Below are 11995 nucleotides of genomic sequence, written 5' to 3'. Positions count from 1 at the left end.
CACTTAGTTACCTAACCTGTTTTGTCTGGGTTCTCTTTCTTTCTTTTGCATGGTGAAGTTCTATGTAGAACTTTGTAGCATTCTATCAGCACAAAATTCAAATATTTGCCATTTCTTCCCTGGCTGAAAGCTTTTTTTTTTTTTTTTTTTTTTTAAATCAGGGGTGTGTGCTGTTTTTGCAGAGAACCCAAAGTCAAGCAGGAAGTAACAAGGATAAATGTTATTAATTTAAAACAGTTCAGACTGCTTAGGTAGACAGATTTTAACAGGTTTATGTGAAACTGGCAATGATTAACATTTCTAAAGAACATATTTGTATTTCAGGTGGTTACATTACGTTGGGCATACATGTAGACGACTTATTTTTTGCGTTTTCGACGATTGGGCCCAACGACTTTGTCGCAATTACAGCAATACCACTCAGACACTCAGGTTGAAATAGTTCAGTTTGTAGTTTTAATGCATCAAACAAAGTTTAAAGGACATGTAATTTCACTATACCATTATTTTGTTCTGTTGCACATAGAAGGCAGGTTGCTGCAATCAGGTTGAAAGCAGCAGCAGCAGGATGTGCTGCATCCTGCTGTTATTATCAGGCAGCTGAACTGCAGTGAACCTCAGCAGCTGTTTAAAAGCTTCCTACTGCAAAGCTGTTTGTTTGCTGGTTCTGCCTTTCAGGAAAACATACACTGAATCACTTCATGCCAGTCTCATTATCGTAGACATACACACTACATGCACGGAATCTCTCGTTCCCTGTCTCACACACACTAGCTCTGCAGATGGTCAAGTGGTATACACACGCACACACATGCACGCATTCAAATGGAGGAAACAAATGTGTGTTTAAGAGATGGCTGGTTTTGCCACCAGGACTTCCTGAGTGGACCCGGAGAGGAGGTTCAAAGAGTTCGCAAATCCCAAAAGAAACAGAATGCAGTCTAAAAATAAGTTGGGATGAAGTCTAACTTTAATGGAGGTAAATGTTAAAAAACAGACTCTTAATGTAGTTAAATTTAACTAACTTGTTAAAGAATCGGGTCTCCTATTCCTAATACATACTTTGCAGATTGTGTTTGAAGACTTTACTTTCTGGTTCCACACTTCGTGCAGCAAAGCAGGTTTGAACTTTGATATTGTGAACTACTTGCCTGGACTTAACATGCACCTCAACGAGCTACGACTTTAATACAAACTACTTATCTAAAGTAATAAAATGTGCTTGTTTTTTTCCACTGACTGTCCATATTGTTTTCCTGTAACTGTGTTTGTTAAAGTACTACAGGGAATATAAGAGCAACAAAATAACACTGAAACTGGATCAGCACCATATCCAGATTCAGAACCTGCAAACTGACATCTTCTCCAGTGGGTTTCACTCCTAAGGTATCTTTCCTTTACACTTTTAACCTTGGCATTTGCAGTCATTGAAAAAAAAAATTGGACTAATGTAATATGTCCATCGGAAGTTTACTACTTAAAGTGAAAAATCACCTGTTTTTAATGTTGTTTATATTTTTTTAGATATCAGGGGTGAGAGCCACTTTACCCACAACTTTTTATTCCACTCATCTCATTATTCCTCCTCTAGATTCTCCTTCAAACTCATCCTTTGTTAATGATCAGTTCATCAGACTTTTCTTCATCCTTATGCAAGATCACCTATCCCACCTCTTCACAGCCACTTCTTTACAGATCATCCATGTTTTTGCTATGAAGTTTTTACAATCCCCCTCTTATCCCTATAAATCTCCTATTCTTCACACTTGTCCTCTTGATTTCACTTGACAATTCTTTCTTTCCACTAATTCTTCTCATCCCTCTTTATGATTCCTTCCACACAATAATCTTCATAATCTTTTTTTGGTAACATTTATTTCATCCAACTATCTTTACTCTCCTTTACAACCCTTGTTATAGTTATCTTTAGACCATTTTATGACCTCTTTTCATTTCCCCAGTTCAGCACTTCCCTTTTCTTTACTCCTTCACTCTCACATAACACTTCACTATTTCATATTTATCACCCAGATTTCTCTATATGACTATCTAGTCTTGTCAACATTCCAACTAACGTCGATAAAGCGATTTAGTGCAATGCTCTCTGCCCTTCCAGCCTACATCTTTTTCATTTATTCTTATTTTGTCTGTCATTTTTCCTTAGATTCAATCTCAAGTTAGCCAAGTCATTTACCTGGTGAGTAACTATGTGACTCCCCAGATAAATAAAGCTTAATCTTCCACCTGATCTTTTGACTTTTAACTTTGACTAAACCCAAAGCTCATGCCCTGGTCCCACTATATGTGAAATTGGTTTAGAAATAAATATTTTTTCTAGCCTAACCATGCCCTAAAAAAACCTAAATGACCGAAACCTCAGCTGAACTTTTCAATGATGTAACATGCCTGTCCATTAAAAGCCCCAACAATCATTTGCTGTTATGAAACTTTTTTTTTTTCCTTTTTTTTTATTTTTGGAAGAGTGAGCAGCCAGTGTCTGCACTTCACACCCACAAATCTGGCCTCTTTAATTTTGTGCCTTGGCTTTACATCCAAATGCTTGATCCGAGAACTGTGCACAGTGTGCTCATGTATTTTTGTGGATTATTTTTATTGTGGAAAAATATATTTATTTTTCCTGGAAATGGGAAGATTTGTTATGGGTCCATATTTATTGTGACCCCCATTAACCCACTAATGGCACACACATGTAACATTTTCACACACGAAAACTGCAAGACACATGCTAAAAAAAAATGAAGTCAGGTTCATAAACATAAAAACTGGCGTTTTTCACACATAGTTTTAGACACCCAAAGGAATTTACTATGATGGTTTAACTAGAAATATAAAACCTTTGACTCATTTCATATGCTTAGGCCTCTGTGCAAACTTTCTAATGATGGCGAATAACTCGCTTAACTTTTTTTTTTCCCTGCAAGAGGAGAAAATAAACACTAGGTGCTGTCACAGTAAAATGGTAAAATGTTTTAAAAAGTATGTTTACCCGATGCAGTTTTTAAATTTTTTTTATTTTAGTTGTCACTCTTTAAGTATTAATGTTTCAGAATATCAAACACATTTTAATATCATACAAAAAGAAACCCTGAATTAATATAAAACCTGTTTTTAATTAATTCATTAAAAGCAAAAGACTATTGAAACTAACAATTTCAAGATGGTATTGGGCCTTGAAAATTATCTATCAGTTCCAGCTTTGTTTCAGAAATAATCCAGCCGATCATGTTTTATAAATATGCTGTCCTTTGGTCAGATGAAACTAAGAAATTAGCCATAATTAATTATTTAGAGTAAAAATGTTAATTATTGCAAGACTGGAGTTGGACTGACAGAGTTCTGATCGCAGTCTGAAAGAAAATGAATGGGCCGAGTTAAAAAGCAAAGTTACCCAACACAAAGGAAATGTTAGCAAGTTTTTGTATTTGAATAAAGGCATATAAAATAAACGCTCGACAAAAACATATTATTCTGGTAAGTTAATTTGAATGATTTTTGTAATTCTAACCGATCCTAAACTTTGAGGCTGATTTAACAGGTATACAGTAGGGACAAAGAGTTCAGCTTCCTTGAGCTGCACAAAAAAAAAATAAAAATACAGACCATGGCTTGTTACTTTTCTGGTTTTCAGCTGTACTTAAGATCACCATTCAATAACTAAATCCAAAGACAAAATAGACGAAGGAGAACAACTCAAACGCTTATCTCAACACTCGAGCAACGACTTAGAGGAAATACTTTGTGAAAACTTACCATTTTGACAACATATTACATAGGAATCAACAAGGATCAACAGCTACAATAATTCCTGCATGAGCACAAGCTTCTGTGCATTGTCATCTTCTCACACATGGACCAGAGAACATGTCCAGGCCTTCTGTTCTCCATCTCCTGTTTCAATCGTCCCAGATCGGCTCGTGGATCCGTGAGAAAGTGCTGAGTCACAATAAGTCGGACTCCAGAGTCTGAGTCTCCTCCTGCAGCAACAGACAGAGTGAAATATTTCCAGGTTAGAAACTGCAGTAAGGCTTTATGTTTGGGACAATAAGCAGAGTTTTGTTGCACAGCGGTTTGAAGGTAAGAGGGCAGATATGAGTGTTGACCTCTCTAAGGAGTGTCAGGCAGGGAATTAGGGATTTCTATGAAGGCAAAGACACAAAAAGCAGGGCAGAGTCAGTCAGTTTATCTGGTGCGAATGAAGGTGTAACTCATGCATTATTCTCACAGTCTGGTTGCTTTTATGACAGAGCTCGTCAATATGATGCTATGGGTCTAATGTGTAGATAGTATAACCAGGACACACCAGATCAAATAGCAGTTTTTGAATTTTAATCTCAAAGTTTATTCAAGTCAACCTCCCATCTCATTGTTGCGTGCATAAATTGGTCAGATTATTGTCATATGGAATAGATTTGAATTACAAACACGTCATATTACAAAGGTCTTTTGACAAGATGAGCCGGCATGCACGCAGACCCACAACATGCATTCCCGCAGGCTGACACACACACACTGACTGACACCTGCTTGACAGACACCATGTGATGCTGAAGGGAGGTGTTAATCTTTAGTTTTGCTGTGACGTGTGAGGCGGCTCATTCCTCCAGGTGACTGCGCTGAGAACCTCTGGAACCTGGGACACAGAGTTCTGCAGCTGGCTGAGAATTTCCCTGTGCAACACGGTAAGAAATGATGATGGATATCTGTTGTTTTTGAGGAACTTGTGTAGCTTCGTATGTTAAGAAAAAATAACTGAGGTGAGACGGAATGCGAAGTGTCACGTAAAGACATTTACATATTTGCGTAGACCAACAAATGCCACTAGTTTGAATGTAGTCATTGGGGTGAAAAAAATTCAGACACAACAAGTGAGCTGAACAATCAGTAATCTGAGCTACTGTATTAACAGCAGGGACACAAAACAATATGGGATGTGGTCAGGGTGATAAGTACAGCTCATGGGAACATGTTATACTGAGCAATATGATCTTGGAAAAAAAAGTTTAAAATAGCTTCAGGTTGCATTTCTGAAAAGCATATAGATGTTTGCAGAAATGGTCTTTATGATGTGCTTTGATTTTTTTAAAAATGATTTCAGAAGAGTCCTGAACATGTGAAAACATGACAAGGTATAGTAMAAAAAAAACAGTCTATTAATGAAAATAGAAATAGAAATAAAACCGATGTGGAATAGATTTAGAGGCAGGTGTGCAGTGAAAATAAGTTCCAAGCACATTAAAAAAGGTTCAATTCTGAAAGTGTGAATGCAAAGCTGAAGTATTTCTGATGGCGCAAGTAGAATTCTGGTCACTTGGTACTTTGAAGCTTGGATAAACCATTAACTCCCAGGAACATGCTTCCAAAATATAATCAAAACACTCCGGTCTGCCGACCTTTAACCCTTATTAAAAATACATCTGCCCCAGGACTTTTCAGTGCTCAGCTAACAAGTTGTAGACGTCTGTAGTTCATCTGGTGGCAGAGCTTCAGGTGAAACGGCACACTCGCATTGAGGTTCTGAAGGTCACCGGAGGTGGCAGAGAGCCTCAGGGAAAGCTGCGACCTGCCGCTTGTGTACTCGGTTCTGTCCCAGTGAACCACATGAGGGTGGCACGGTGTCATTTGCAATAAGTGAGCATGTAATAGGGTTGTAAGTGTAGCGAAGGAAACAAGACAAATTGTTCAAGTTCTTTCCAGAGTTCATCTTCTAATTCTTAGTAAACTGTGGATGCAAGACATTCGGTTTGACTTTGGGAAACAAAAGGAGACTTTGAGAAAGTGTTGTGGTCAAAAACAAAGACAGGAAAAAAAAAAAAAGCTATTTCACTTTGGAGTACAGCGGAAACTTTATACCAAAGGTCATAAAGTGTTTGTGCTGTAAGCGCTTGTCAAGTGTGGTGTTTAGTACAAACAGAGGCTAGCTGCAAGCCTGATCTCCATAAATACATCAGTTGATGTGGTAACAACAGTTCAGTCTGTACACATGTGTTATAAAACCTGTCTTTGTTCAAAATGTTCTGATTGTTGGGAAGCAGACGGCCCTCACAGGTCACCGTTCTGCATGGTACATTCGGTGGAAATTCCTCTGAGGTTTTGATCCAAGCTGAAGTGATTTGCTTCGAAATTGAGTTTTCTGTTTATTTCTGTTTATCTTACAACTGGGTTTTTCTTCAGCAATTCCTTCGCTTGCCTTAGGAAAATTTAGATTTTCAGATTTAATGTTTAAGATCCTGTTGTGTATATATGTAGAAATCACACATATAAATAACCTTGTTTGTTTTATAACCATAACAAAATTCCCTTTTTCTGCAGGCTACTGAAGGAAATAAGAAATAATACCACCACCCATGTTTCCCTACAATATTTGCTGTAGTAAAACAAATAGACTTGATGCTTCAACAGGAAAGCTCAGCTGGCACAAACGTGTAAATATGCAGAAATGACCAGAAAAGGAAAACTAAAATGACCCTTGTGCAAACACAGAATTTCTTGGAAATCTGCTTTGAGCTTCTGTTCTGCAGTTCTCCACACAACCTTCAGACACTAAACAAACAGAAAGAAAACATTTACATTGCCTGCACCAAACTGTGACGGCGCGGCTCATTTCAATCAAAAAATGAGATCCTACCTGCTGAACAATGATTTACGAAGCAGATAACGGTGGCCCAGATGAATTCAGCAACAGGGGTTTCTAGACTTTTTCTAAATCTAAAAAAAAATCAGAAACATCAATCTGTGAATCCATAAGCAGACACTAAATGTAGTTCCCCTCGTTTTTATTTATTTTTTTGTTTTTTTGCTGTAAACTGGAAAACTTTTCTTCCCATTGATCCACATCTGGGCTGCACAGTGGCGCAGTTGGTAGAGCTGTTGCCTTGCAGCAAGAAGGTTCTGGGTTCGATTCCCGGCCCCGGTCTTTCTGCATGGAGTTTGCATGTTCTCCCTGTGCGTGCGTGGGTTTTCTCCGGGTACTCCGGTTTCCTCCCACAGTCCAAAAACATGACTGTCAGGTTAATTGGCCTCTCCAAATTGTCCCTAGGTGCGAGTGTGTGTGTACATGGTTGTGTGTCCTGTGTGTCTCTGTGTTGCCCTGCGACAGACTGGCGACCTGTCCAGGGTGTACCCCGCCTCTCGCCTGAAATGTTGGCTGGAGATGGGCACCAGCACCCCTCCCAACCCCACTGAGGGAAAAAGGGTGCAAGAAAATGGATGGATGGATGATCCACATCTTCATAAAGGATCACTGGGCACTACATAGATGTCCGAATCTGTGCACAACCCATCACTGTCTGCATGTGGACCAAATTAAAACCAAATAAGATTATTAGATTTAGGGTTTTTGGGGGGAGGGTGCTTAACCATTTTGGTCAGTCAGTCGATATTGCAGTCTTCCATTCTTGCAGCTATAAACTGTCAGTTTGTGGTAATATAAATTAAATATAAATGTACAATATTTTTTCTTCTTACAAGTATGCATAATGCTTGAAATAACAGTAGCTGCTGGTTTGAAACTCCAGAAAACATTAACTCAGATTCTGCAGATTTTCATTTGGATAATCTGATTATTTTAAAACATATCAGGGCATTTAGGATAGGATTATAGGAATATATTTCCATGACCTCACGGAACGAGTTCCAAATTCTGGCAGTGTGAATGTTGGCTGTGGCCAGAAAAGAGTGGAGTCCCAGTTCACCCAGTCAGATAAGCCGTGATTCAAACTGTGTTTGTTTTGGGCGTGGAGGATGCTCTCAGTGGTTTGGCTGTGATTGATCCTTCCTCTGCCCATGATCGCACCGTGACACCATTCCAGTTTCCACATTTTCTTTTCCCTCTGCTCACTTAGACCCTTTTAGTCCTGGGGTTGCATTAATATTTTTCAAACTGGGCAACTGATAACTTTCTGACCTCTGTCCAAAGAGTGAAAAAGGTTCTTGGACGGCTACTTTCGGACAGCCAACCTTTGCATGTCAGAAGTACTGTATTTAAAAAGTTTTATTTATTTACTTATGTTTATTAACCAATTTCATCCATGTTTTCATTATTAAAAAATATGTGCCAGATTTTTATGTAATCAAAAATATATTGTCTTTAATGAAAGACATCCACTGTTTTATTTAATCAGGTCCATGCAATCTTTATTTATGAACTACACAATTTTGTAATGTCTGATTTATATCAAATAAAATACATCTAAATTTTAGGGGGCGTGTGGGATTCTGAGGCCACTTCTGTTTGTTCATTTTCCACAGTGACATAAACAGTACCGGCTTTAAAATCATCATCTCTTATGCATTTGATTTTTTTTTTAAGACCAAAAAGCGAGATTATTGGCAAAAGAAATGAGCAGCAAACCAAACATGAACTGTTATGATGAGTTTGTCATCTCCAGGCAACTGCCCCATTAAGATCAAACCTATTAAAGTACAACCAGGAAGAAAAGGGAGAATTACTCAAGTAAACATTTCCAGATTGCAGTTTTGAAAATAAAAGTAATTTGAGGTGAAAAAAACTAAACAAAAATGTGATAGTAAAACATGCGGATGACTTGAGTGAAGCAAATTATCCCTGCCAGATGCTCTTCTTGTCAAGAAAACTATCAGCACATTTAGTTTTAACTTGTAGCCTTTGTATTATGGAAATTGATTTAGTTTTGTGAAAGTATTGTTCCTTTTGCAACCCAGAGTGTGTTATAAACTGTTCCTGGAGCAAACATTTAGCAATATCATACAGATGAAACCAGCGATGGTAGTTTTCAAGAGCAGGAGCCTCAGAAACCCGTTAAAAACCTTTATTTTCATGTCCCGTTTAGAGACGCCTAATTTGGGTCAGGCTGGTCTGGCCGTCATGACATTACTCTGACTTTAACTCTGACAAGGTTTGGGGTCAGTTAAACTGTAAACCAACAAATTACACTGCTGTAAGACAAACAACCATGATTGTTGGATGATAGTTTCCAAATGAAACTGTAGAAGGCACAAATATCTTTAAATATTGTGTTTAGTCGATGATGCAGGAAACAATACACAGAGACCACTAAAGCTAACTTCACAAATAAACTTGACTGACTGATTTTTCCATTACTACATTGACTTATTATTGCACTACTTTTTCTGAGATTGATATAAAGATCAATGCAATCAATGTTTTAGTAAATTTCCACATAGTCAGTTGTTTGGATCTTTCCTACCACTCCCCCCCCACCCCCCACCCCCACGTCTATTGTGATTTTCACCCATCCTGGGATCAGAAAATCGTCAGAATAACTGAAATAAGACTTGAAAACCTGTATCAAATTAAATTACTGAAAAAATATAATTTTAATAATATTCTAAACTCTGACTATGACTACATACAAACCAATATGTATGATTTAAAGCCTATGTGAATTATGTGATTGTGAGTGACTGGAAACCTCTCTCCAGATACTTGTAGTGGAGTGGATACTCTATTACAAGTACATACTTTAATAGTTCTTCTGTAAATGTAAGGCTGTATTTACGTTCTAAGCTCCTTAACTCTGGAAAAAAAACTCCCTGAAAACCTGAGATGTGGAAAAACACAGTTGGTTCCTTTAACTCCGAACTTGAAAGATTATTGTTTTACAGACACCTTTTGATCGCAAATTGACTAATGAACAGTTTAAAACATTTGCTTTTTCTATGCCTTTAATATTTGTCTTACAAATATTCACCTTTACAATGCTTTCATGCTTATGTTTTCTTGTTTTATTTCTGTCCTTCCTGTGATGTCCTGTAAACACTTTGATTTATCTTCTGTATGACTGGATATATATGTAGTAAGTAAACTTGCCTTACAATGTTAGATGCAAGTCAGCCAAATAAATTCACACCCTTTTCTGTATTCTCCACAGACTCTGAAAAATGCCTAAATATCTATCCGTGAACCCCTTTGAAGACATCAGTGTGAAGACAGAAAATGGACATCGCTCGAAGAAACAACGCTACATACGCAAAGAGGGCAGTTGTAGCGTGATGTTTCGGCATGTCCCAGAAGAGTGGGTGCTCTTTGTCAATGACATCTTTACCACCTTAGTTGAGATCAGATGGAGGGTGATGTTCCTGATATTTGCATCGTCTTACATCCTTTCCTGGCTCTTTTTTGGGATACTCTTCTTCATCATTGCTTTGGCTCATGGAGACATCAAAGACCCTAATAATGACCCTTGTGTATATGAGGTGCGCAGCTTCACAGCTGCTTTCCTCTTTTCTCTGGAAACCCAAACCACCATTGGTTACGGCTTCAGAGGAATGTCTGAGAACTGCATGATCGCTATCATCATCGTCACCATACAGGATGTCATGAGCTGCTTCATCGACACTTTTGTCATCGGGATTGTGGTGGCCAAAATGGCTTCGGCCAGAAAGAGGGCGCAGACAGTTGGCTTCAGCAACCGTGCAGTTGTCAACCTCCGTGACGGGTATATGTGTCTTTCCTGGAGGATTGGGGATTTCCGCAGGCACCACATGGTGGAGGGATCATCCTGTGCTCAGATTCTCCACACCACTGTGCACACAACCGGGGAAATCAATATTACCTATGAAGACCTGGTCATCCAGCAAAAGGACATTATCTTGGTCACACCGACCACAATTTCCCACAGAATTGAACCAGGAAGCCCATTGTACAAGATGAGTTTGGAAGATTTGCGAAAAGCAGACTTTGAACTATTGGTGTCCTTCACCTATACAGATGACTCCACCGGCATGCTGCATCAGTCACGGACGTCGTACACAGTAGATGAGATCCTCTGGGGTCATCTTTTCCAGGAGATGATCAGGGTGAGCAAGAAACACTACAAGGTGGATTACAACCTGTTCAATAACACAGCTAAAGTGCTGGTACCTGTGGTCAGTGCTGAGGAGTATGAGCAGAAGAAGAACAAAAATGAGAAGCAGCTTCGGCTTTGCGCTCAACCTTCTCCTAGACATTCCCCCAGATGTTCCCCACAGCCATCTTCACGATCACCGCAGAAATGTGATGAGGAGAATTGTCTGAATGACCCAACAGTAACGGTGGAACTTATGCAAGACAACCAACCAGAACCAAATCTTCCCACAACGGAGACCGAAAGTCAACATCAAGAAACTTTGGCTGTGCCAAGAGACCCCACAATCACAGAACAGGAAACATAAAAATGTTACCAATGCACCCAACACCAACTGCAGACAGTGTGTATGTGACAGAATCCATCCATCCATTTTCTTTACATCCTTGTCCCTTAGTGGGGTTGGTAGGGTTGCCGGTGTCTATCTCCAGCTAACATTCTGGGCGAGAGGCGGGGTTCACCCTGGACAGGTCGCCAGTCTGTTGCAGGCCATGCGACAGAATGCTATCAGCAAAACTTAAGACATCTCAGAAGCTCAAAATACATTTCATCACTCAACCAAATTATGTTTGTGGAGCAGATCATTTTCACCAAGGGTGAACAGAGGTTCTAGTGACTGACACCATTTCTTTTCCTTTTTCTTTTCCTTCTTCAACAAAGCCAATCTGGTTGTGGCACCGCACTGCACAATAAATTCAGGCACTAAATTCAGGCACGTAAATACACTATTTACGTTAGTGTACACACAAAATGAGAATAAAGATTAGACTTTCAAAAATACTTTCAATTTGTTATTTTTGCATGCACACTCAGCATGGACTAGTTTCGGTACAGATCAGTTTTTTTTTTTTTTTTGTTTTTGACACAAATATTTTCTGTCACACATATGCCTAAAACTGCTTTGAAAAATATTAGAGTGCTAAGTTTCTCAATTTATGCAGGATGTAGATCAGTGACTCAACCAGGTCTTTAATTACTGTGTAAATTAGATTTTTTTTAATCAGAGTATATTTTAAAATGGGTTGCTGGTTTTCTCATATTTTATCTGACATTTATTTACTCTATTAATGTTGTCAACCAAAACATTTAGAGCAGACTCTAAAATTAAAGTCTTACTATTGACGCCTTCA

The 11995-nt window shown here is 38.7% G+C and overlaps 1 protein-coding gene across 1 annotated transcript; it reads left to right on the top strand.

The window, feature by feature from the left end:
• The first annotated feature begins 4631 nt into the window (after positions 1–4631).
• kcnj16a (potassium inwardly rectifying channel subfamily J member 16a) lies at positions 4632–11995 on the top strand. The gene is made up of 2 exons (XM_008437171.1): positions 4632–4700; positions 9891–11995. Exon 2 carries the CDS (start codon positions 9901–9903, stop codon positions 11170–11172), a length of 1272 nt encoding a protein of 423 aa, XP_008435393.1. The 5' UTR covers positions 4632–4700; positions 9891–9900; the 3' UTR covers positions 11173–11995.

Source organism: Poecilia reticulata, linkage group LG19 (genome assembly GCF_000633615.1).
Source record: "Poecilia reticulata strain Guanapo linkage group LG19, Guppy_female_1.0+MT, whole genome shotgun sequence".
In the NCBI taxonomy this organism is placed as follows: Eukaryota; Metazoa; Chordata; class Actinopteri; order Cyprinodontiformes; family Poeciliidae; genus Poecilia; species Poecilia reticulata.
This window is presented reverse-complemented; position numbering and strand designations above follow the sequence as displayed.